At 40.7% G+C, this 27,204-nt stretch overlaps 1 protein-coding gene across 3 annotated transcripts in view; it reads right to left on the reverse strand.

Annotated features, from left to right (window-relative positions):
- Positions 1-1,703: 1,703 nt before the first annotated feature.
- LRRC3C (leucine rich repeat containing 3C) overlaps positions 1,704-27,204 on the reverse strand; it is a 214,515-nt gene continuing 189,014 nt past the window's right edge. For 2 of the 3 annotated variants that reach the window (XM_033918489.1, XM_033918490.1), the window contains exon 2: positions 1,704-3,315. In XM_033918489.1, the coding sequence (XP_033774380.1) occupies positions 2,445-3,227 (783 nt within the window). In that variant the 5' untranslated portion in view covers positions 3,228-3,315 and the 3' untranslated portion in view covers positions 1,704-2,444. Of the gene's footprint in view, positions 3,316-12,341; positions 12,765-19,582; positions 19,729-27,204 lie in introns of all 3 variants that reach the window. The other variant, XM_033918488.1, reaches the window with a different exon arrangement.

Raw genomic sequence — 27,204 nt, forward strand, 5'->3', positions numbered from 1 at the left:
CAATATAAAGAATACTAAAAGAGAGATTTCTCTTGTCTTGGGAGTTTTGGGTAGTAGCTGTTGAAGCTGTGGACAGAGCTGGAGTTCGTTGGAGCTGTTGGACGAAGTTCGTAGAAGGTTTGGAAGGAGCAATCGCAAACTGTTGGATGGTGCTGCTGTAAAAGCATATAACACACGAATGAGTTTTTGTGCATATATAATTTTATAGTTATTTTTAATAGTTGTTTTATACGGGATTGTAACCTCGATACTGACATTTCAGGGCAGAAGAGTCGGCAAGGATAGTGAGCAATCGGCAGTCGCTCTTTTTTGGATCGGCAAACCCGATCGGTATTTCTTTTGGTTTGTGATTCGATCGCTGCCTACTTTTGCATGGCATTTTATTACTAATCCCCTCATTAGCATGCTCAAATCGGAGATTGGGTGAGTGCTTGGAGAAACACATCGGACGGCAATTTTGTAAATGGAGTCGGGGATCACGAACGATCGCAAAACCAGTCAAACCGGTTTAGCGATGACCGGTACAGGATCGGTAAGTTTAGTGAATCTGGCCCTAAGTACAGATAAGCACTGATGAAAACACCAAACACTAGTTTAAATTTGAAATAAAAGATAGGAGCAGCCCTAAGATTATGGTCTCTCCCACACTTCTTGTTGCTACTCAAATGCAGATTATTATATCTTGTCTTTCATTTGGTACACTCCATCATGCTATATTGAAAGTGTATGAAGTTCTTGTAAACCGTGTCGAGCTCCATTCTCATGGAGATGATGCGGTATATAAACTTAAGGTTTAGATTAGATTAGATTAGAATGCAGCGTGAAGTTTGATATCAAGCTTTTATCTCACTTGAGTCCCTAAGGCAGTTTCAACGAACAAACCCCACAGCATTGGAACTTTGTAGGGTGGAGCGTTTTGAGTCAAGCCCTTTAGCTATTTTGTGCAAACCCAATAAGTATTCTTTCAATATATTTTGAAACAGCAGCACTGGAAGAATAAAGTTTGAAGCACTAAAGTTTTGGTGTTTTACGGGTATCACTTTCATTTCTGTGCACTAAATACAGAGCATGGTTTACTTGATTTTGGTCGGATGGAACTTATCCAATAATAGACAAGATGCAGTGTACACCTGAGTTGCAGCAATACCAACAAAAAATGTATTTGTGGATGAGATCAAAATCAGAGGGCTGCTCCTATCTTTCATTTCACGTTTTTACTAGTGCTTATCTGTATTTTAGTCTTACGTTAATTTTGATCCTTGTACCCTGGTTTATTTAATTTGAGTAAATTTTTCACCAGTGGTGTTTTAAGTTTGAGGCATTTATAAAACAGGCACAGCATATGATGAACATCTCTGGGCTTCTGATCATCCCAATGTGTCTGTCCCAGAAGGAATTTAGGGCTCCTTTTTTACTAAACAGCCAGAGAGGTTTCTGCCGCGGCCTGATGGGGTAAAATGCTTTGACGCTCTTAGGAATTCTGCCAGCCTGCGGTAGAAACCTCTGCCACCATTTAGTAAAACCCAGCATTAGTAAAGGAACAATCTAGGCAAACAAAATGCAGGAGATCTATTCTTTAAAATGAAAGAAGAAATCACATTTGTAAAGAAAACATTGGTTTTATTAACATTTCTCATAACGTCTCTATTAAGGCAAGTGTTTCCCAGTTAAAAAAGAAACTCATGTGACTAAAATGAGTAGGCAGAAGATTATGACTCTAAAGGCTGGAAAGTGAAAAAGGAACCTTCTAGAGCTAAAATGTCTGGTCCAGTCTACAAGGATTTGTTCCTCTTAAATTTACCATCTGAAAATGTCCTCCAAATCAACAAGAAGCACGAATGTAACATTTGATTATACCTTGTGTCTTTTGTTCTGCACTAAAGAGAAAGGGAAAGGTATTTTATTCAGGACTAAATCTTATTCCGTATAAGCAAGCAAGATTAGTTTCTACCGTCCTCTAACACTGAATTTCATTTGGCTTCTTTCCAATTTGCTAATAACCTGGTGTCTCTGATCTGGATTGTCCCAAATTAAATTTAATTGAATGTGTGATTTTTTTCTCAGTTAGCTCTGTGTTCTCTACAATGTTCAGTGGAAACCACCAAATTAAGAACTAGCTAACTTAGAAAAATCCTTTTTTCTACAGAATTCAGAGCTTAAAAACAAACTAATGTAAATATTGCTTGTTCTGTTGCAACAGAATCCAAGAGATACCCAGGATGTAGACAGGCCACTGCCCACTCTGTGCTACAGACTGCTGTCTTCTTCCCAGATACTTCCTTGTGACAGCTAGCCTTCCTTTCATTCACAGAGAGGGAAAAACAATTTGCTTGACCATGGACAGAAAACAAAAGAACTTTAATGTAAAAAAAAGAGCCCAACTTTTCTTGTGATTTGAAAGCAGTTATATTAGTGGATCTTTTGTGGATCAGATGGTTTTTCCATTATACCACAGTGCTGATGGTAGAGGATTCCTCTGACTTCCTCTGCTTGCTGGGCAGGGATTTGAGGTACTCAAGATGCCGCCGAGCATCTTCTTGGTTCTGGCGGACATAATAGACCAGATAGGATATCACCATGGTGAACCAGCCAAACATGGTAACCAACATAGCTATGTCTGTTGTCTTTTTGTAAACATTGCAGAAGTCCACGTCCTTCACTGCCTGGAGGAAAGGCTTGCCCTCGTGCTCCTCCTGAATAGACTTGTCACACAAGATGCTACTGGATGATCCTGGGTCCAGCTCCACCAGCCGGATCATCTCCTGAAGCATGCAGTCACAGAGCCAAGGGTTGCTGGACAGATTGGTCTTGGCCTTCAGGTTGATGAAGACATCTTTGTTGACTGACACTAGTTTATTTGAAGATAAATCTAGGAAATTCAAGTGTTCTGACAGGCCCCGGAAAGCACCAGTTTCCAGCCTACTGATTGCATTATGGGAAAGGTCCAGGTCCATCAAGACAGGCAAGTTTTGGAAGGCATCATTGGGGATGTAGGTGATCTGATTATAGTCTAGGTACAGCTTGTGTGTGTTATTAGGGATGTCTTTGGGAACTTCTGTCAGCTGAGCATTGCTGCACCTGAAGGTCCTGTAACCATCCTCTTCTGCTTGGTAGCAGCCCTTTGGAAAAGTGGTGGCTGAGTGAAAGCAGAATGTCATCAGAACAAAGCTTTGGAGGAGTAGCCACATGGCAAATGAGTGGCGGAGGAACCAGTCCAGGAGTGGCATGATGGGAAATCTGCATAATCATGTGGTCTTCAGGGATTCCTCTCTCCTTTATGCAATGTCTGAGTTGGATCCCAGGTTCATAGTCACTCTAGAATGAAAGGAAACTTCTATAAGAGAACAAGTACAGCACGGGCAGAAACAATGCAAACTTCAAACACATAAATAATGCCTATGCCAGAGCAGGTACAATATAGACAATAGCAGAGTACTGGAAGCTTCTTTCTCACACATACACATCCAGGAAAAAGAACTGGGCTAAATGCTGTAATGTATTCCCTCTGAGCAACCATGACTAGTAAAGCTTCATTATATTCTCGGGCCCAAAGGTATAGCTCTTTTTTCCACTCAATGATTCTCACTCACATCACAGCTTTTTAATTACATTTTCTTTTGCTGTTTTTCTTTTGAAAAATGAACTGGATCAAATGATCATTTTTCCATAGCTAGATCAAATAAGTTGAGAGATTTAGGCCTCTTTTAGGCAGACACACCGTGGTATTAAGATTAATGAGTTAATTAATCAGCTCTATTAACTGCAGTTAAAGCTGTGCTGCAGAGACTGAGGAAAAGGTAGGGGTGGAAATTAAAAACTTTCCTCTCTCTCTCACTCTTCTTTCTCTCATACACAATGGATTTTTACGGCTTGATTTTTTATAACAGAATGCCTATAGGGGAAGTTCAAAAAGACATTTGTGTTAAATCTGTTTTAGAAAGGCAATGTAGACCATATGTGTCTGTGGTGGTGTGCGGAGAGGACTTTCAGGGGATTCAGTAAATCCCTAGCTCTACAGCCCTGCATTTTAATTTTTTGTTTACTTTTTCTTGATGCAGTTTGATTTGTTGAGTAGGCAGCCTGCTCAACCAGTGAAACTGCATCAAACAATAAGTACCCCCCCTAAAAAAAAAAAAAAAGCAGGGCTCTTGGGATGGGGATTCTCCAAACCCCCTGATGGTCCTAACAGTACTGATCTGAATTTGATTGGCTGAGCAACATCTTCCTGTTGCCTGCTTGACCAATTAAATTCAGAGCAGGGCCCTCAGGGTCTTTAGGGGTGGGGTGAATCCCCTGAAGGCCCTGACCACACACCACTGTCTATCTGCCTTTATAAAATGGACTTCCAGATCCAGCCCCAGTATTGCACATGCTAGGAAAGTGGAAATGTATACCATGCATTCTACACATATAGGACTGCATCATGTGAATGGTGCCCAAATTTGGGCACTGAAAAAATGCACACTGAGTACTATTCTATAAATGGGCAGCATTTATAGAAGAAGAAGAAGAATAACTTTATTTTGTATACCGCAATACCAGAAGCAGTTCAGAGCGGTTTACATAGGAAGAGACTGTGCACAGACAGCGATGTTACAGAGAATATTGTCAATTACATTGGTAGAGTAGTCAGAAATGCAATAAGTATGTCAGAGATACAACAAGGCAGGGAGGAATCAGAGAAATTTGTCAAAGAGATAGGTTTTGATTGATTTCCTGAAGGCTTGGTAGGAGGGTATGTTAGAAATGAGGGTGGTTAGACATTTATTCCACCTGCCAGCTTGGAATGATAGTGTTCTATCAAGGAATCTCTTGTAGATACAGCCCTTCAAGGAGGGGAAGGCAAACAGGTAGGTGTTACGTGTGCGGGAGGGGCCTGGAAATACGAAATGGTGTGACAGGTAGATCGGGGATGAACCTGTTATGGTTTTGAAGCAAAGGCAGGCAAATTTGAAGATGACCCTTGCCTCTATTGGTAACTAGTGAAGTTTTCTGTAGAACGGGCTTATATGGTCCGACTTTTTGAGACCATAAATGAGGCAGACAGCAGTATTCTGTATGATTCTCAGGCGTTTGATGGTTTTCTTAAGGGATCCCAAGTATATGATATTACAGTAGTCTAAGGTGCTTAAGATTAGTGACTGAACCAACATTTGAAAGGAGAGAAAGTCAAAATAGTGTTTGATGGTACGGAGTTTCCAGAGGGTGAAGAAGCATAAGAACATAAGAACTGCCATCTCCGGATCAGACCCATGGTCCATCGAGTCCGGCGATCCGCACACTCGGAGGCCCAGTCAGGTATACACCTGATGTAGTTTTAGTCACCCATATCCCTCTATGCCTCTCGTAAGGAGATGTGCATCCAATTTGCCTTTGAATCCTAGCACAGTGGATTCCTTAATAACCTCCTTTGGGAGAGCATTCCAGGCGTCTACCACTCGCTGCGTGAAGCAGAACTTCCTGACATTTGTCCTGGACTTGTCCCCCCTTAGCTTCAAACCATGTCCTCTTGTCCGTGTCACGTTGGACAATGTAAATAATTTATTTTCCTGCTCTGTTTTATCGATGCCTTTCAGTATTTTGAAAGTCTCGATCATGTCCCCTCGCAGCCTCCTCTTCTCAAGGGAGAACAGTCCCAGTTTCTTGAGTCGTTCCTCATATTCCAAGTTCTCCATACCTCTTATTAGCTTCATTGCTCGTCTCTGCACCCTCTCCAGCAGTTTTATATCCTTCTTTAGGTTGGGAGACCAATGTTGGACACAGTATTCCAAGTGTGGTCTGACCATTGCTCTACACAGCGGCATTATGACTTTCTTCGATCTACTCGTGATTCCTTTCTTTATCATGCCTAACATTCTGTTTGCTTTCTTTGCCGCTGCCGCGCATTGTGCCGATGGCTTCAGGGTCCTATCTATCAGTACACCCAGGTCCTTTTCTTGTTCGCTCTTACCCAGAGTTGCACTTGACATTCTATACTCGTGTTCCTTATTCTTACTACTTAAATGCATTACTTTGCATTTCTCCATTTTTTAATCTGGGCAGTGGTATTTTCTTCAAACGTCAGGCATTAGTCCAGGGTGACTCCTAGGATTCTGATGGTGGAATTGATTGGGTAAGTTAGCCCATTTAATTTCAGAGAGATATTCGTTAGCTTGTGGTTGGGACTTGCCAGGAAAAGCTTAGTTTTTTTCTGGGTTTAATTTTAGTTTGAATTGAGTGGTCCATTGTTCTACCTTGGTGAGAACAGAAGAAGTGAGTTGCTCAGTTTCTTGAGTCAGTGAGGTTATGGGGATGATGATTGTAATGTCATCTGCATAAATGTATGATTTCAGTTTTAAATCGGATAGCATATGACCCAATGATGCCATGTAGACGTTGAACAGAGAGGGAGAGAGAGGGGAGCCCTGTGGGACTCCACAGGAGTTGCTCCAGGATTGGGAAAAGGTTCCATTGCTGTGAACTTGGTAGGTGTGGTTTTTTAAGAAGCCTGTAAACCAGGTTAGCACCTGTGCCGAGATGCCAATAGAATCAAGGCATCTGATCAGAATGTCATGGTCGACAAGGTCGAAGGCACTGCTTAGGTCAAATTGAAGTACCAGTGCGCTTTTTCCCAGAGAAAACAAATGGTAGAAAACAACGCTAAGACAGTTTCCGTGCTGTAATTTGTGTGAAATCCTGACTGAGAGTCATGTAGAATGTTAAACTTCTCTAGGTGTTTCATAAGGTCAAGATTAACTAGACCTTCCATTAGTTTAAGGAAGAGAGGAATGTTGGCAATGGGTCTATAGTTGGAAGTTGAAGAGGCTGGTTCTTTGGGATTTTTGATGATAGGAGTCACAAGAATATGGCCGAGTTCCAACAGGAACAGCACATAGATTTGCACCAACTGAAACCTGCTGTAAATCCTTGCATGTAAATTAGGCATGGATCCCCCCAAATTTATAATACTGCAGGCAACTTACGTGAACACCCCTGACCCACCTATGCTCCCTCCATGGCCACCCCTCCTTTTCAGTTACACGCTAAAGGATTTGCACGTGCATCTTTATAGAATAACACTTAGCAGGATGCGCAAGCAAATCCATATTGTTGCCAATAATGCCAAAAAACTGATTGTTAGCATCCAATTATTGATGCTAATTAGCTCCTTAATTAAATTGTGCACACAACTTTTAGTGCCATATATAGAATCCAGGAGATGACACACTTAAATTATACATCACAATTCTGCCTCTGCTCTGTCCTAATTACACCCCGGAGAATGCCAACACACAGATCGCATAACAGAAGATGCACACTTCCTGTGCCAGCACTTCTTTTTATATGCTTGAGCTTTTTCTTTTTTATTGAGTTCAAAAAAATGTGAGCATAACAACCTGAGACAAAGTTTATAGAACCATAGAGAAATGCATCTATCTGTGTTAGCACTTTTTCTGAGCTTATGCAGTCATTCAATTTTATAAAAGTCTTTTACTGTTTGTAAAGGTTTTACAAGCTGAAAAAGGTTTAATAAAATTGCACATTTTTCCCAAGAATATTTAGCTCAAACTTTGGGTGCACATTATACAGAGGAACAAACTTGAGATGTTGTAATGCAAAGGTGATCACACGGGAAGACCGCAGAGGAGCTAATTGACTGCTATGGTGGTGCAATTAATTTAAAAGTTGTTGATGTACCTATATTTTTTGTTAATTTACATTTTATAATATGTACATAATATAAAATCAGATGTATCTCTATGTGTGTGTATGTATATATCAGGGGTAGGGAACTCCGGTCCTCGAGAGCTGTATTCCAGTCGGGTTTTCAGGATTCCCCCAATGAATATGCATGAGATCTATTTGCATGCACTGCTTTCAATGCATATTCATTGGGGAAATCCTGAAAATCCGACTGGAATACGACTCTCGAGGACCGGAGTTCCCTACCCCTGCAGCAATAACTCTGAAATGCATGGACAGATTTCAACCAAACTTACTATCTGGGAAAAAATACTGTGGGGGTGGGAAGGGGGTGAAGTAAAAATTATCAAAAATGACAGATATTAGTGTCTAACCCAGGGGTGGGCAACTCCAGTCCTTGAGGGCCGGAAACCAATTGGGTTTTCAGGATTTCCCCAATGAATATGCATGAGATCTATTTGCATGCACTGCTTTCAATATTCATTGGGGAAATCCTGAAAACCTGACTGGATTCCAGCCCTCGAGGACCAGAGTTGCCCACCCCTGGCCTAACCCATAGTTTTTGGGCTCGCTGAAATGAATATTGACACTCCCGATGATGTTTAAGTCCAAGTTCAGCCCCATAGAGAGGGGCATTGTTGTGGAAAGGGGATGACATGTAAAAATAATCAAAAACGACAGATATTAGTGTATGATCCATAGTTTTCGGGTTCCCTGAGATTAATACTGACACTCCCAATGATGTTTAAGTCCAAGTTCAGCCCCATATAGAGGGCCATTCTTGCTGCTAAAAATGAAGACGTCCACGGAATAAACAATCAAATACTTCCTGTTTTACTAGGCATAATCACTGAATACAAGTCTATCGATACTGGAACTGAAAGGGACTATAGCTGAACTGCTTCAACTAATAGCCAATTTGTCAATCAAATCGGGAAGGATTCCAGAAGACTGGAAGGTGGCGAATGTTACGCCGATCTTCAAAAAAAGTTTGAAGGGAGATCCAGGAAACTACAGACCGGTGAATCTGACTTCGGTACCGGGAAAGATGGTAGAGGCGCTGATAAAGGACCGCATCATTGATCACCTTGACGGACACAATCTGATGAGGACCAGTCAGCATGGCTTCAGCAAAGGACGATCTTGCCTGACGAACTTGCTGCACTTCTTCGAGGGGGTACACAGGCAGATTGACAAGGGTGACCCGGTCGACATTGTATATCTGGATTTTCAGAAGGCGTTTGACAAGGTTCCGCATGAACGACTACTTCAGTACATTTACCACAGCAGCATTGCTACTGTGGCTTTGTAAAAGACCCTCTTAGTTAGCATTGCTTCCAATCTCGTATTACACACAAGTAATTAGAGTTTTATATTTGGGTTAAACTTAAAAATCTGGATGTCTTTTATACATGAGTGTGAATTATATTCAAGATTTTATGGTAACCCCCTTACTGGTATAATTGAAGTCTCCTACAGCAGAATTCACACTCTGTTGCCTTTAATCACTGCTGAAACTGTCCTATAATTGGTACCTTCACCGGACATTGAAAGAACAAATCACAAGTGACTTCGAATAAGATCATTTGTAACCAAAAGGAAAAAAAAAAATCACAGCAGCAGCTTTTCCCTTAAGTCCTGCTCCTGCAAATTGTATTCTTGTAGCTTTGGGAATTAGTACAAATGAAGGAGCCAGGCAATTTAACATGTTGACACTAATGTAAAATCTATGACCCAATGCTTCTTTCTCTGAGAAAGAGTTAGGTGAGGGCAGAGAGGGGCAGCCAGCCTGGCAGCACATCCGAATAAACTCTTTGAGCTTTGGAGAGCCTTAAACTCAAGTTAAAAGAGGAAATACAGCCACACAGCGGCAAAACATTCTGGTAATTAGGCACATTGAATCCAAATTTGAAAGTCCATGTCTAGGCATATTTTTAAACTCAATAATACTAAACCTTCACAATGTAGCACTGCAACCAGACCAGTAGATTCAGAAAAGGGAAAACAAAGGGGTGAGGAGAGGGGATATGTAAGCACCGCAGAAGAAGGTGAAAGCAAGAACTGTGTTATTGGATAGGACATAATCAAATTCTGAGCTAAAAATAACAATTTTCCAGATTAATACAATAAGACATCTGTTTTTTTTCAGAAATGTATTGCTCCTGTTCTGATACGTTATTTTGATGGTATTCTTCATGCATTTTGGGGGAGGGGGTTAAATCTTGAATTGTAATCTGCCTTTAAACATTTTCTGGCTGAGCAGAATAAAAATAATACAATTAAATCAAATTATTATGAGAACGGAATTGTGGCTGCTGTGTTAGACCACTTTAAGATGTGGAAATAAGGGTTAACAAGCAAGCTGTATGTGAGTATTTGAACTGGACCAACAATATATTTGTGGCAAGCTTTTTGAGTTATCCTTCCTCTTTAGATAAAGCTTATCACAGACACAAAGGTATTACAGCAGGTTTATTGACTCTTATTATAACAGATTATTATAGCCAGCTTTCCATCACTTATGCAACAAGAAGAAAAATTATACTCCTGATTGGAAAATTAGAATGTCACAGATTGATGCAATGTTTGTGACTGCCCTTATGCACATCTTGAAAAATTGGAAGTCCTCTTCATTACTAAACTATACCTTCTGGTGGAATTCTTTGAGCATGTATCATAAATTTGAATCATATGCTTATGAAAAGAAAAATATAATTCGACTTTCCAAAAATTTGATACAATGTAAATCACCCTGGAAATTCCTGGACTCATATGTTCAATCTATTTCATAGACACTCCTCTCTTCTTCTTCTTCCTCTTCCTCTTCTTTTTCTTTACCCCCATGTTCTGACTTTTTTTTTTTTTTTTTTTCTTCCTTCAATTTCTCTTTCCTCTTATCTTTTCTTTTACTATTTTTTCATGAACAGTCCTAGTACTTTAGATCTTTTAAAACAATTCAATTCTACATTGCATAATGTAACTGAATATTTGTTATACTAAATGTTTTGTTTTATATTTTGATACCATGTACTTGAACTGTTTCTTATATTTTTTCAAAAAATCAATAAAAAAAATATTGAAAAAAAAAAAATGAAAAAAAAAATAAAGTGCCATGAGCCATTTGAAAAAAAAAAAAAAAAAAAAGAATGTCACAGAGTGAAAACAAGCATTGCCCAGATTTATCTTTAATGTACTTGTAATACTGTAGGAAGGTTTGTTTTATTGAGCATGTTCTGCACATAAATAATAATAATAATAATTGAATAATAATGAATGAAGTTATTGAGAACAATTAAAAATAACAGAATAAATAAAGTCATCTTCTGTGATCTGGCAGCAGTACCCTGACAGACCTGAGAATTCTGAAGGGGGTGGGGGCTAGTGTTCCTTCTCTCTATCTGAACCCAGTACTCAGTGTTCAAGAAACAGGCTATCTTTTAAAAAAAGAAGCCCCCTAATTAATAGGCAGAATTGGCGGCTGAAGGGGATTTTTCCTTCTGATAGTACTAGATCACCTAGACCTGGACTGGCTGCTGGTTGAGATAATCACAATAAACACCCCAGCCTCAGTTTTCCCTGCTGGTCACAGAGGAGCACTAGCCTTCCTCTCCTGCAGAGGGCGCAAGGTGTGACAGCAGAACATAAAACGTTTCATGTTACAAATGAGAGTTCCCCACCATACACAAACACACTCTATCAAGCTGTATAATGGTGAGAGGGATTCCCTGCTCCCCCTCCTCCCAAGGGAAACTTCCAATCCCACTCCCACACAGTCAAAGCTGTTGCAGGCATACCTCCTCCCCTGGCGTACGAACAGTTTCTCTTCGGTTCTAGATTTTGCTTGAGATAAATCAAATCAAGCTGGACATATTCTGAACATCTTTTTCACTCTCAAAGCTTGCTTAACCAATCCTACATTAGCTGAGATCATTTTCATTCACCTTTTCTGATTTTAGATGCAAATTTTCTTTAAGGCAATCGCCCTTATTTTCTGTCTAAGTCCTGTTATTCAATTTTAAACCTACATATTCCCTTATACACCGTGCTATTAAGATATCGTAATATGCATTGTGTGCCATTGTCTATTGCCCTACATCAGGGGTATCAAAGTCCCTCCTCCGGGGCCGCAATCCAGTCAGGTTTTCAGGATTTCCCCAATGAATATGCATGAGATCTATTTGCATGTACTGCTTTCATTGTATGCTAATAGATCTCATGCATATTCATTGGGGAAATCCCGAAAACCCGACTGGATTACGACCCCCGAGGAGGGACTTTGACACCCCTGCCCTACATCCACATTATTCTTGCAATATACCACCTTGGGCAAATTTCTTCAAAACAGTGGTAAATGAATCCTAATAAATAAAGCAAGTCCAGGCTTTTACAGTTGAAATGCCAAGCCCAACAGCCACATCCCTTGGAGATTGTACTTTCTGGACAGATTGATGACTTTCTGGTTCTAATACATGGGGGTTTATTATTATTATTATTTAATAGTGCATTTATAAGGGAGAAAATCTAAATTTTTTCTATTTTATTTGCATCTCAAACACTACAAGTCTTTACAGCATGAAAAGTGAAACCCAGCTCCGGTGACTCACAAAAGTATTCCTTTCTTTGTATGTCTTGTTATCTTCACACTTGTATTGACTCACCTGTCTATCACCTGCATCTTTCTGCTTGCCCTTGGTCTATGGTCCGGAGCTCCATCACCTGGCGACGGATCGCAAAAGGAGGGAGCGGCCAAGATTTATTCAAAAGCAACAGGCAGCATCTCTTCCCCTCGTTTCTTTGCCCGCTCGGATGGCCTGCCCAGTTCCGGACGATCTCTCTCCAACTTCTGTCATCGTCTTCTTAAGGGATAGCTCGGGTGTCTGTGCTCTGCTGGGTCCCAGAGGTAGAAGATCGGTGCTTCCCCTCCAGCTGGGGTTTTCTCTCTCGTAGTTCGGAGCCCGGATCCCATTCAGCTTTGCAGGCAGCAGGTGGGGATGCAGTTCTCTCTCTCTCTCTCATTGAGTGGCTCTCTGTGTTTTCCTCTTCGACAAGGATCCTCCTCCTTTGGGGGCTGAAACTCCGCCCTGGAAAGAGGAAAGGGAGGGTGATTGGAGGATCGCGGTTTCCACGCAACGCTAGCGAAAAGGCGCAGCAGCAAAGAACGAATCGATTTTGGGTCCATCGAAGCCATAACTCGCTTATGGTTAGCTTCGATTTTTCTGCCTGCTTTCTGGTTGACAGGGGATCCTGTGTGCAGGGCTGCGCCACCATATAACCCCAAGTATTTTTGGAGTGTTTAACATTTGAATAATATTTAAAGAGGCAACCCTTGTCCCCAGCCATGTGCTATCTTCTCTTCCACTTTCTTTACTGGATGCTAGGAAGAAGACTAATGATTTGCTGCCTGTATAGGGGAAATAAGTTATTTAAAACAGAACTAAGAGGTTAATGTGTAATAAATCTGACTTGATACTCTCTAAGGACTAATGGAACTGGTAGATACCAGGGTGTCATCAGAATTCAAGAAAATAAACGATAAACACAAGATCACTGAGGAAGGAGAAGGGATGGCAGAGCTAAGACGACAGTTAGAGTGGACATTTTGGATGAATCATATGGACTTTATCATATGGACCACATCCCATTTCTCCCTCTGTGTGTTTCTAATAAGTAAAGTTGTTTATGGAAAAGCAAACCTCTGTGCATCAAGAAAAATGGGCTCTTGCCCTGGAAAACTCATACCTCGATAAAACGATTATTATTTAAGGTGCCACCATTTTCTTTGTTGCTTTTTTTTTTTTATTAACTTGCATTTTCACATGCATTTTCTTATTAACTTTTCTTCCTATATGGTTATAAGAACCAGTTCACCACATAGGTGAACATCTATTGCGTTCATGAATTCAGTAAGATAATAGCTGGAGTAAGAAGCACAGACATAACCAAAGGAAACCAAGATAATTGCTACTGCTCTTTCTCCTTCAATCTAGTTGCCCTGGCACCTGTTTGTAGTGCGCTATAGTTCAGTGCCAGCCCATCTCTCTGTCCCATCGCTAGCTGAGGACTTGTCTTATCTTCTCACCGCAAGTTCTGCAGGCGCCCTCATTAGCTTGTAAAGAATCCTCTAAGGACAAGGTGTTTTTTGTGTGTGGTTTTTTTTTCCCTGAACTCGCTGCAATCCTAAATAATTCATTATGTGGGAAGTAAGCATGAGAAGCAAGTAGATATTATTTTGCAGCTAACTCTTGTTGTTCTATTCTTGCAGAAAAGGCACTGTGTAAAAGCACTTTTATTAAGCCTTTTATGGTCAATCTAATCTAATCTTCATTTTATATACCAAATCTACTCCCTAAAGAGCTTGACTCGGTTTACGGTTCGTTAAAAAATGAAACATACACGTAAAAACTATGGGCTAAAAACAGAAATTGGTTAGATTAAATGGATGGAAAAAGTTAGAAAAAAGTATGTTGAATTGCTTAAAATTACTATACGACAGCTAAAATCAAATTAACTATTGTGAAAACAACCAGGTTTTTAAACATTTTCAAAATTGAAATAATTGGTCTACCAGTCTTAGAGAATCTGGAAGTCCATTCCAAATTCTCACCAATTGTGCCCATACATAACTAGGGGATTGATCTACAGTGGCTGGTGGTCTTCAGAGACTGCTGGGCTCTTTTAGTCAAGTTGAGACTTTAGGTAAAAGCCCCTGGTCCGGGTTTCTTTTCCACTCACTCTGTTAATATAGAGCTTTGAAAATGAACCCCACAGTGCTTTCTATTTCTCGAGATGCAGGATCAGGAAGGAAAATAAACAGAAGAAAACACTGTTGAAGAGTCAAGAGCAAAACAGCTTTGGCTCACTCAATGGGGTTTCAATTTTCAGGCTGCAGGTGCGTCTGTATATTTATTCCTAAGCTGCAGCCACGTTCCTGTTGTAAACAAGGATGTCCTTGATCAAGTTTTCTGTTCAGCTCTTGTTGAGTCATAGTAGATATACTACAATGACATTTACTCCTACCACTATATTCCTATTACTTTAAGGTAGATATGTTACAGGAGTATGCGATTTTTCTGTGTCAAGAATGTCTCTGCATTTCTTTAGCTCCTCTACTGTGTGTATTTTAGCATAACAATCAACAATCATTGGGCCTCAAGTAGTAAAGGTTTTTTTTTTCCATGTGGAATTTATGAAACACTGTTTAGTACATCAATTCCATTGTTGTTTCATGGCAAAAACAATTTATCTAGGAAATTAAACTAAACTAAACTAAACCTTAGGTTTGTATACCGCATGATCTCCATATTCGTAGAGCTCGGCACGGTTTTCAGGCGATGGGATAGAAAGGAACTACAATGAAAGGTTGATTCCATATCAGATGCTATATTTTGCAAAACTCCCCCACTGGCTTTCAGTGGAGGCGCATGTTTTGTTTAAGCTGGGTTGTCTTTGTTACAAAGTTGTGTATGGTATTGCTCCAAACTATATGACCGATAGATTTCTCATAGCATTCCATAGAGAATCACATGCATTGTTTAATTTTTCATCTGCTCAAGGTTGTAAGAGCAAGAAATCCTTGGAACATACACTAGCATTTCAGGCTGCTTTCTATGACAGGGAATTTAGGCCACTGTTGTGTAGTGCTTGCTTTTACAAGCATTTTAGAACTCAATTGAAAACTCATCTCTTTTCAAAATATTTTGCGAACTAATTTAAATCATCCTTAGGTTATGTTATTTTTAATCATTTGTTCACCGCATTGAACTTACGGTTATGCAGTTTATAAGTGTTATGTTATGTTATGTTATGTTATGTTACTGGGTTCTTGCTGCTTCTTGATGGATGTGCATACAGTATTTGCAAGCCTGAAATGTCGGATTGGATTTTCAGCACCATGGACAGTAACTTCCCAAACCGCAACTGGCCAGGGCCTTTTAAGAGGATTATTGGGTCCTTTACCCCATAATCTTCTCTGGGGTTTGCAGCCAATCTCTTGCATTCCCCTCCCCAAAGTTAATTGAAATTGAGCAGCACTGTCTCTACTTTCCTGGATCCGTTCAAGATGGAAATTAATTTTAAGTTTCCTCTTTATTCTGTTCCCTCATATGGCAGAAGTTAATAAAGAACTAGAAAACTATCTTACTCAGCTCTCAGCCTCCAGTGAATTATAGAGTGAAGGTTTTAAATTCCAAGCAATAGCTCCTAAGGACCCAAAAAGATGGTAAGATAAAGCTCCCAATCTTTCAACTGACAAGCTGAGAAGGAAAATAACTTTTGCCCCTCATATTCCTCCTAGGTATGATGATAAGATGCACAGCTCTGTATGTCAGAATTGAATTTTCATAACAGGGAAAGCTAAAGAATACATTAGTGTCTCTGTCCCAATGTCTGGGTTGAGAACCCCTGCTCTGGACACCTTTTGAGTACAATTAAGCATCTCAGACACCATCCAACCCACAGAGTTAAATAATAAAAGATCCCACTCTTATCTTGGCCATCCATCTCTACTTTCTCTTCTTCCTCATCTTACACTCTGGTTTGGGGATGACAGATATATATATATATATGTGTGTGTGTGTATGTATATATATATATATATATATATATATATATATATATATATATATATATAAGGGATTGAAACTTGTATACTCAAGTTTCAAGTTTAATAATTGTTTTGATTAATCGCTTAATCGTATTTCAAAGTGATGAACAAATTAAAATTACAATTTCTGGGAGGTAATACAAAACAGAACAGTACATATTAACTAACAATATTAAAAAAATTAGGATTACAAACTAAAAACACAAGGAAAGGGGGGAGATGAAATACAAATCATTATAGGAAAGTAGAACAAAAAAGGAAAAATACAAAATGAATAACAGAAAAACAGTGTAATATAGTACAATAAAATATTCTGAGCTGCAGTAAGTTTCGCTAATTATCAAAGGCGTCTTTAAAGAGAAATGTTTTTAAGTTACTTTTGAATTTCTCAAGATTCTGCTCTTCCCTTAAATAAATTGGAAGGGCGTTCCATAACTGAGGTGCCATAACAGAAAAAATAAATTGTCGTCTTGTATTGATGACCTTAAGGGATGGAATAATTAGTAGATTCTGTTCGTTAGATCTCAGGGTTCTGATAGGAGAATATGGTATCAATAATTTGTAAATAAACGCTGGGGTTTTATTAAGAAGGGTTTTGAAGGTGAGTATACATAGCTTATATGTTATCCGGTGGGAGACTGGGAGCCAGTGCGCGTCTTTTAAAAGGGGTGTTACGTGATCAAATTTCTTAGTTTTGGTTATAAGTTTGATGGAAGCATTTTGAATGATCTGTAATCGTTTTATTTCACTTAAAGAGATTCCTTTAAAAAGGGCGTTACAATAGTCAATCCTGGAGATCACCAACGAATGAATTAGGATATTAAGTGATTTAGAACATAAAAATTTTGAGATTGATCGGATTTGTCTTAATCTGTAAAAGGTTGTTTTAATAATGTTACTAATGTGATCATGAAAATTCAGTTTGTGATCGAAGATCACCCCTAAAATTTTTGTATTAGTAACTAATTGTAGGGGAACATTTTTTTATAGAAATGGGAGCAATAAGGGGGGAGTTGTCTTTCCAGGGAAAAAGCATCACATTAGTTTTTTTTATATTGAGTGCTAATCTATTTAAGTCTAGCCAATGATAGATTTGATTGAGTTTCTCGTTGATCGCTATGATATCAGATGTTTTATTAGCGTCTAATGGATGTAGAAGCTGGATGTCGTCAGCGTAGGCAAAGACCTGGATACCCACTGATTGGCATAAAATCTTTTTATAGTTATACAATTACACTCAAAGTAGTTTACATACAGTTACTTCAAGCATTTTCCCTATTGTTCCCAGTGGGCTCACTATCTAATGTACTTGGGGCAGTGAACCCTTGCCCAGGGTCACAGGGAGCAGCATTGGGTTTGAACCCACAACCTCAGGGTGCTGAGGCTGCAGCTTTAACCACCACACTCTTCATATATTATGAAGATGTGCACACATATAATTAAACGCTGGAATTCATAGTGGTAAAAGTAGTTAGCAAGATTTAGAACAGGTTTGGACAATTTACTATAAGAAAAGTGCAAAAGCCATTATAAAGATAGACTTGGAAAATCCATTACATTACATTGTACTTATTAACCGCGTTACCAAGAAGTTCTACGTGGTTTACAAAAGATTATTAATGATAAACATGATCCATGAAATAGAATGAATTAAATAGTCAAATATTTAGTGAAAAGATAGGTTTTCAGATGTTTTCTGAAATGTTTATAAGAATCAGCTGTGAGCATCAATGAGCGAAATTCTTTTTCGTGAGAGGCTGCCTGAGATGCTAAAGAGTGATTAAGGAATTTGTTACTTTTACAATACTTTACAGAAGGAAAATCGAACAAGGCATGAGTTTTTCTACTATATTTATATGTAGCTATGGAGAAACTATCAACCAGATAGATAGGAGCTAAGCCGTATAGAACTTTATAGCAGAAACAGCCCAGCTTAAACAGTACCCGGGCCTCCACCGGCAGCCAATGGAGTTCACAATAAAACAACGTAACATGATCGTATTTCTTCAATCCATAGATCAATCTGACTGCCATGTTTTGAATTAAGAGTAATCTCGACAGTTCTTTCAGTGCTGACTTCTGGGATAAGCAGCATAAAATCTGTTTTACTCTTTTGGGATCTTGTCAGGTACTTGTGACCTGGATCAGCCACTGTGGGAAACAGGATTCTGGGTTGATGGACCTTCAGTCTGTCGCATTATGATGATGCTTATGTTCCAGCCTAAGGCAACACGCATAAAATACTGTTTTATATTCAAACGTGCTTAATGAAGGTATCTGTTTCAAATTGTTTTGTGAAGCTATTTGAGTTTCACCAGACTTCCACTGCGCTTCAGTGCTACGGTTCATCTTTAATTATAGCATCATGAAACACCATGCTAAAGATTCAGTCATGTCTGTGCCATTTTAGCATGATTTAGAGACTGCCTCAGGTATCTGCTTTCCCCTAGATACATGTGCACACACTGTATAGTATTTAATAAGAGATGCATGCATACACACATACCTTATCTTCATCAACAACTTTATTTGATATACCAGTAGAATCAGTAAAAAAAAAAAAAAAGTAAGTGGTTTACAGACAGACATTAAGGTCCCTTTTCATCATGTTGCGTTATGTTTTTTATATCACCAGCCTCTGAGTATTGGAGCTTTTACCACAGCAGCCAGCGATTAAAAAACCCTAATGTGGCTTGATAAAAAGGGGCCTAAACTAGGAAAGCACTCAAGGTAGCCTAGATTACCATCAATAGAAAGCCAATTTAAAACCTGTAATGGAAGAGGAACATGCAAGAGGAAAGTGTAGGAAGTATAAAACCACAAGAGCAAGTTTAGGGTCAAGGACCTGCCAGCAGAAATCCCACGTAGGCCCTGGTCTACAGGAAATGCCCTTGACACACAAACCCCATACAATCCACATGGTGTCTTGAAAAAAAAAAAGGGGACCCCTTATTTTGCAATTGTTTTAAAACATCTAGTATGACCTTTGGAAATACATTAGTTCAACCTTTATTAGGAAACTCTCTTAGCATACATTTTGTACCGTATGTCTTATTTTGTCACCAAAATTTTATCACAACTTTATCTTCTTCGCTAAACGCCATTTTGTTAGAATGGATCTATATGATCACTTTCTGAATGATGTCATTTTGAAAACAAGGAACATCCAGTTTTTACAGCAAACACCTGTTAATAATAGCAATATATATATATTTTTTTAAATAATACCTTTGTTTTGGGGTTATTTGGAAAAAGTATTGGGGGCCCTGTTTTTTACAGACAGTCATAATAATTCACCAGATTTTCTGCAATTTCTGGAGTTGTCTTTCAATTTTCTTCCTTCTCAAACTTAATTTTTGTCTTTCATCAGTCTTATCCTGGGGGCCTGATGTCACTGAATCTATACAGGCAACTGAGAAGATTCAACATTTCTTTGTCTGCGCCTAGAAGAAAGATGGAACAGCATGAGCAGGAAGTGTTAATACTCCAGAGAATAAAAAAAGGAATGAACAAGGTGGTAAGAAAATGGGCGACTCTAGGCCAGGGGTGGGCAACAACCCAGTCAAGGTTTCCACGATTTCCACAATGAATAGGCACGAGATCGATTTGCATACAATGGAAGCAGCACGTGCAAATCAATCTCGTGCCTATTCACTGTGGGAATCTGGAAAACCTTTGAGGACCGTGGTCGCCCACCCCTGCTGTAAGCTGATTTTTATGGACCACCCCTTTCCCTCTTTTCCTTTTGGCCGACTCATTAAAGCATGAGCAGGTGGAAGTTGGGTGTTATATGTTTCAGCACCACAGCAGTGGAAAGGTTTTAGAAACTAAAAAATAATAGAAACTGGAAAAAAAAACAGCAATGGAATTAAAACTCTTCTCTTAGAAAATGTAGAATATCAGCTTATGTTCGGTCTCTCTAGAATAAGACAAAATGTTGGCAACAGACCTAAGAAAAGAAATCAGAAATGCAGAGGGTCTGAAGGGCAGAGGCTGAGCACTATAAAGACAACAGGAGGGAACAACAATATCCAAGAATAATGGGAGGAGAGGGGCTAGAGGGCCATTTTTAATGCTGATGGGGAGGGGAATTGTGTACTGAGCCAGTGCTGATGACAGAGAAGGGACTTTGTACATGTAGCCCACCAGTGTGGTAGAATTGGAAGGTGGGGTCTTATTGTGAGGGGTATATCTGTGAGTGGTGGAGAGGTAACAGGAGCATGCCTTAATCTCAGATAGACTTGGTTTTAAAATAGTGAAAACCAATGTATTTTCTTCCAAACCAGGAGTGAGGTAGTAAGGGAACAGACAGCTAGTCTTAAGAAGAATTCAATTAGCATACAAACAAATGGACAGAATAGATTAGTAGGAAAATAAAAAAAACAGGATTGGATTGGGTGCTCCTGAATCCTTGGCATCAGATTGATACCACTGAGTAAGTGCAGCATGCTTTGAATTTGGGAGTTTGGCGACTTGAACAATAAGTCATATAAACGCAGATGTTTCCTGTGGATCTGGGTGATTGACTTCCCTCTATTCACTGGAACTTGGCTTTCCCAGTCACTGTGGAGCTCCCTCCTTGGTACTGAGGTGGGAAGGGCCCAGCAACTGGTTGGTGTAAAAGGCCAGCCTTGTTTGCTGAAGGGTTCTCAGCTGTACAACACATCCATTGTTTCTTAGCAACCCAGGAAAAGTACTCTCTAGAGGGGCTGCAGGGAGGGAAGGAAGGGGCTCCTGGATAACACAGCCAGTCTTACTTCATTTGCTACTGAAACCCTAAGTGTGAACTTCATCTGGGCATCTTAGAAATATGCAGGCAGCCAATTGGAGTGGGAGGGTGAAGGCCACAACAGCATATCTGCACATGGCAGATAAACCAATGCTTAAGAAGCTGGAATGACTTCACCAGCATTCTGTCCTGACATTAAGAAATGAGTCTGCCATCATGTTTCTATGAGTCTCACCTCTGAAAAGCTAGTCAAGCAATGTTTAAAATTAGTCCAATAAGAATGGATCGCTCCATTTTTTGAGGGGGAGGGGTGGTATGTGTTAACTTAATTTCTGCTCATCACTTAAGTCAAACTTTTAATTAATTAAACAAAGGCTTATTGTGAACTATGTGAAGAGAACTTAATTTCTGCACCATAGGCAGGGCCAGCATTAGGGGAGGGGCACACAGGGCAGCTGCCCTGGGCCCCACAGCTTCAGCTTCTGTCACCGTCTGCCAAGTGGAAACAGGAAATTGCATCAGAGGAGGCAGACTGCAGCAGAGGAACAGTGCTATGGAGACCGCAGGCAGCACTGGAGAATTGCTGCCGTACCGGTGACCCCTTGACATTTTGAAAGGTGAGGGGGAGCTGGGCTTCAGGCTGGGGTGGGGAGAAAGGAAGGACATCCTAGCCCATGGGGGAGAGATGCTGGATAGGAGGGCAATTGGGAAGTGGAAGGGAGAGATGGTGGACCCAGAGGTGGTGGGGAGAGAGAGATATTGGATGGAAGGGCATTTGGTAGGTGGGGAAATCGGGGGAGGGGGCAGGGGAAGAGGAATTGGAGGGGCCCTCTCCTTAATTTCTGATCTGGGTCCCAGCATGTCTAACACCGACCTTGACCACACAGGTACTGACAAGTTTCAAGTTTATTGCATTTGGTATACCGCCTAAATAAATCCTAAGCGGTTTACAGAGTTGTCTTATAGAGAATAGCAGAAAGAGAGGCAAGGAATAAAGAATGAGGGAGAAAGAGACTAGAAAAGCCAAACCAGGCAACCCTGTACTATACATAAAGAAACAGAAAACTCAGGAGAAGATAGACTGACAAAAAGAAGGTTTTCTGCGAGGACATGAGCTGATAATCTGTTTATCATCTCTGCAGGCTGGGAGCTCCACTGACAGCTTTCTGCCTCATTGCCTTCCACAGGCTTCCTTAATTGGTTTTCAGGGAGTCCCTTTCTTGTCAGCTGCAGCACTGGAGTGTCCTCTTAGTATCTCTTTCTGTAGACGGCAGGCTGGTGTCTTCCCAAAGGGCAGATTTAAAAGTGTAGGACAAACAGAAGAGTTCTGATCTTTCACCTCATCCTCCATTTGGTATGAGATGAATTCCCATATATTCTTGTGTCCCCCTGTGTTCTTTGGCTTCCCTATTAACAGGAATCTCCCTCTACAGCCTCTCGCTTTGATAGTTTGATTTAAGGTGATATATAAAGTGTGCCCCAGTTACCTTCCAGTGCATCCTGCTTAAAGACAGATTCCAAGAAGCAGATTACCTTGGAAAGGGAATTGAAAACCTAGTACAGGACCAAACTGCCCTGCTGACCTGGAGACCTGCCGGTAGAAATAAAATGATCTGGGATGTGCTGAGGTCAATGCCTATTTTCATAAAAACAGTCACCATATACACATGGTTGCTGAGAGTGTCAGGAGATGAGACATGGGGGAGGGGGAGAAGTGAAGAACAGTTCAAATGGGCATTATTACATTCTGTCTTTCTTTTGGTGTGTTTGCTTGCTTGAGTCTGTGCAAGGCTAAGGGTTGCCAGGGGCTCAGTCTGTTGCTAGGTGCCTGTTCCAGCGTCTGTCACTGACTGGGGACCTGGGGACATTTGGCCTCTTTTATCTCTGGTGACATTCTCCACGGCAGGCAGATCACAAAAGCCAGGCCACAAGGGCAAATTCCAGTTACAATGTGTTTCCATCACAGTGGGCAAACAAGTCATGGGAGGCTGTGGGAGCTAACGTCCCTCAGTGCGAGAGGACAAGGGGCTGAACAAGATTTATTCTACTCCCACATATTATATCAGAGACCAACGGACATACCCTCACCATAAACACTCATGCTCACCATACGCACTCACACAAGGATACCCAAAGAAAATGACACATATGCTTCAGTCACAAAAAGGGGTTGCATTAGGGGGGAGAGTGTGGCACAGTGGTCAAAGCTACAGCCTCAGCACCCTGAGGTTGTGGGTTCAAATCCACACTGTTCCCTGTGACCCTGGGAAGGTCACTTAATCCCCCCCATTGCCCCAGGTGCATTAGATAGATTGTGAGCCCAGTGGGACAGACAGGAAAAAATGCTTGCGTACCTGAATAAATTCATGTAACAAAAAAATGAAACCCGTAGGACAATGTAGTTGCCAATTTTGTCCAATATACAATTCAATCAATAGTTGGCTAACTATTTTAATCCCTCGGGGAGAGTGTTTGACCTTGGAGAATTGATAATCTATCATAAATGCTTTTCATAAATGGACATCAGTATGAGCTCTCGGAATATAAACGGGGGATTATGAGCTCGGGCAGTAACTCATAGGTGACCAGCACCAGACATAAGTCTAAATGAGAACTGCCCCATACATCATTTGTGCATACATCATAAGTGCAAACAATCCAATTCAAATCTTATGTAAATCAAGATCAATCACACTGGGGGGGGGGGGGGGGAAGAGAAAAAGTAAAAAATGAAACAATGAAAAATGGAAAAATAAACAAGTATAAGAATGTAATGAATAAACTCTCAAGAATCCACAATATCAAAATCACTAATAATTTAAGTTTATATTCCGAGAGCTCATACTCATGTCCATTTATTAAAAGCATTTATGATAGATTACCATTTCTCCAAGGTCAAACACTCTTCCCGAGGGATTAAAATAGTTAGCCAACTATTGATTAAATGTATGCAAGCCATTCTGGGTTCCTCTGGGAGAACAGTATAGAAAATTAAATGAATAAATCAGCACAAGTTTAAAACTTAGGAGCAGTAGATTCATTTCACACACTTGCCCAATATTGGATCAGAAATGACTGAGCAACTCATATAGGAAACTTTCAGGGAATTTTCTCAGCAGATGTAACATCTATAGGGGAACCAACTGAAATACACAGTCCTACAATCGCAGAGAGATGGACACAAAGTGGTTGATATTCAGAACAATCTTTGTGGGCAGAAGAGGCTCTTGCCAGCTTAAATTATGCCAGTGGGCCAGCTGCATTATTCAACAGCACTTAAGCAGGCAGTGCCACTGTATATTAGCTCTGAATGGCCATTTTTGAAGTAGGCTGGAGAAGGGGAGAGTCAGGGAGGAACCAGGAGAGTCAGGGAGGAACCATTTTTGAAGTAACATAGAAACATAGAAACATAGAAACATAGAAATAGACGGCAGATAAGGGCCACGGCCCATCCAGTCTGCCCACCGCAATGACCCTTCCCCACCTAACTCAGTGAATAGATCCCACGTATCTATCCCATTTGGCCTTAAAATCAGGCACGCTGCTGGCCTCAGTGACCTGAAGTGGAAGATTATTCCAGCGGTCAACCACTCTCTCAGTGAAAAAGAATTTCCTGGTGTCACTGTGCAGTTTCCCTCCCCTGATTTTCCACGGGTGCCCCCTGGTTGCCGTGGGACCCATGAGAAGGAAGATATCTTCTTCCACTTCGATGCGACCCGTGAGATACTTGAACGTCTCGATCATGTCTCCCCTCTCTCTGCGTTCCTCGAGTGAGTAGAGCTGTAACTTATCCAGCCTTTCCTCGTAAGGGAGATCCTTGAGACCCGCGATCATCCGGGTTGCCATTCTCTGCACCGACTCTAGTCTCAGCACATCTTTTCGGTAATGCGGCCTCCAAAATTGCACACAGTACTCCAGGTGTGGTCTCACCATGGATCTATACAATGGCATAATGACTTCAGGCTTACGGCTGACGAAACTCCTGCGTATGCAACCTATGATTTGCCTTGCTTTGGAGGAAGCTTGCTCCACTTGATTGGCAGCCTTCATGTCCTCACTGACGATCACCCCTAGGTCACGCTCTGCATTAGTTCTTGTTAGGATCTCGCCATTTAGGGTGTAAGTCTTGCATGGATTATGGCTGCCCAGGTGCATGACTTTGCATTTTTTGGCATTGAAGCTGAGTAGGCAGAGTCAGGGAGGAACCAGGAGCTCTGTGAGTGCTGGCAACATTCAGCATCAAAGCATGAATAGCTAAGCGACCAAATAGGACTATATAAAAAGCAGTCCTAACTTTGGTTGTTTAGTCATGTGGGTATTGACACTGAATATTGACCAGCTCTTCTGGGTACTGCTCTGAAGTGTGCAAATCCCCTTTCCTTCCCTCCCTCCCTCCTTCTCCTCCTGATCCCACCTTCCTCCCTCCTACCCCCTTAAACATCACAAAAGCCCTCTTTTCAATAGTATTTCCGTCTCACTCTCCCACCCTCTTGGAATATCACAAAAGCTTCTTCCCCCCCCCCCCCCAAGGATAGTGTTCTTTTGCCCAATCCATGGTGGTCTGGCTGTGAAACAGGCAGGAGTGATGCCTGTCACAGCTGCCTCTTAAATATGGCTGCCACAACTTCTAGTGGCAGCCTTGTGGCACAACCAAAGCACTATAAGGCTGTTGCTATAGACTGTGGCAGTCATTTTGAAGGAGCAGCCATGATGTGAAGAAGTGAGCAGGCATCACTCCTGCCAGTTCACCTGCTAGATCACCAGGGATTGGAGAGATCTCAAGGGAGGCTTTCATGATGTTCAGGGATGGAAAAGAGGGAGGAAGGGGGATCAGATGTTTGGGGGATTGGGGTGGGGATTGAAAGGGCCTTTCAAAATGCTCAGAGGAGAGTGAAGGAGAGGGGAATCTGAATCTTAGGGGTGGGGAGGTGTCAGGACCTAGCCATATATTCCTGTACAGGTCTCAGCCAATATTTAATTGAGACCACTTAAGTGTCTTATGTGGGTCCTGGCTGAATATCATCTGGGACCCAATAAGTTCCAGTGGCCACTGCAGTTTCAATTACCCCTGTATATTCAATGCTAGTGCCTGGACATGGTTCAATATTGAATATCTGGGACTCATTCTGCTTGTGGTGGTCAAAATTTTTTTTTTAAACCCCAAAACACTGACTACTGTGAGCTGAGTATTGACTGGAAAATTACACAGGTCAAAAAAATCATAAGAATATAAATGTTGCCATACTGGGACAGACCGAAGGTCCGTCAAACCCAGTGTTCTGTTTCCAACAGTGGCCAATCCAGGTCACAAGTACCTGGCAAGTAAAACAGATTTTATGCTGCTTATCCTAGAAATAAGCAGGTGATTTTTCCAAGTCCATCTCAATAACAGCTTATGGACTTTTCTTTTAGGAAATTATCCAAATTATCTAGAAATAAAACCCACTCGTCTAAAAAGTCCAGATATGAATGCTGTCTTCCTCCTCCATGCATGTACGCACATACAAATTCATACAGACCCACAGAAACACATACATCACACCAATGTTTTGCAAACTTAGGTGCCATCTACACATGTAAAAAATGAATTTACATCTTTAAATGATCATATAAAATTTGATTTTTAGAAAAGCTGCTATTTATACATAGGTATAAGTCTCAGCACAGATAGATTTTTTTAAGAAAGTGTGTTCTGGCATTGTTTGGATAGTCCTTCAAAATTATTCTGTTTTAGAACAATAACATATGTAATGTGTACAAGGCAAGATTAATCCTTTAGTTGGCCCCAGGCAAAGACTCGCATTGTCCCCCCCCCACTCCCCCACACACACACTTTGAGATATGTTTATATTTAAATTTCTTATGTTTATTAAATACAGTATAGAGAATGACACGGGAACAAATTTTTCCCTGTCCCCATGGGAACTCATTTTCCCGTCCCCATGAGTTATTTTTCTGTCCCTGCCCCATTCCTGCAAGCTCTGTCCTCATCTGCACAAGCCTCAAACACTTTAGAATTATAAGTGTTAGAGGCTTGTGCGGTTAAGGCAGAGCTGACAGGGACAGGGACATCATCAAAACTCGTGGGGACGGGATGGGAAAATTGAGTTCCTGAGGGGACGGGAACAAATTTGTCCCTGTGTCATTCTCTAATACAGTATACCATCTTGGCCAGACTTATGGTAGATAT

The sequence above is a fragment of the Geotrypetes seraphini genome, chromosome 13 (assembly GCF_902459505.1).
Source record: "Geotrypetes seraphini chromosome 13, aGeoSer1.1, whole genome shotgun sequence".
Taxonomy (NCBI): domain Eukaryota; kingdom Metazoa; phylum Chordata; class Amphibia; order Gymnophiona; family Dermophiidae; genus Geotrypetes; species Geotrypetes seraphini.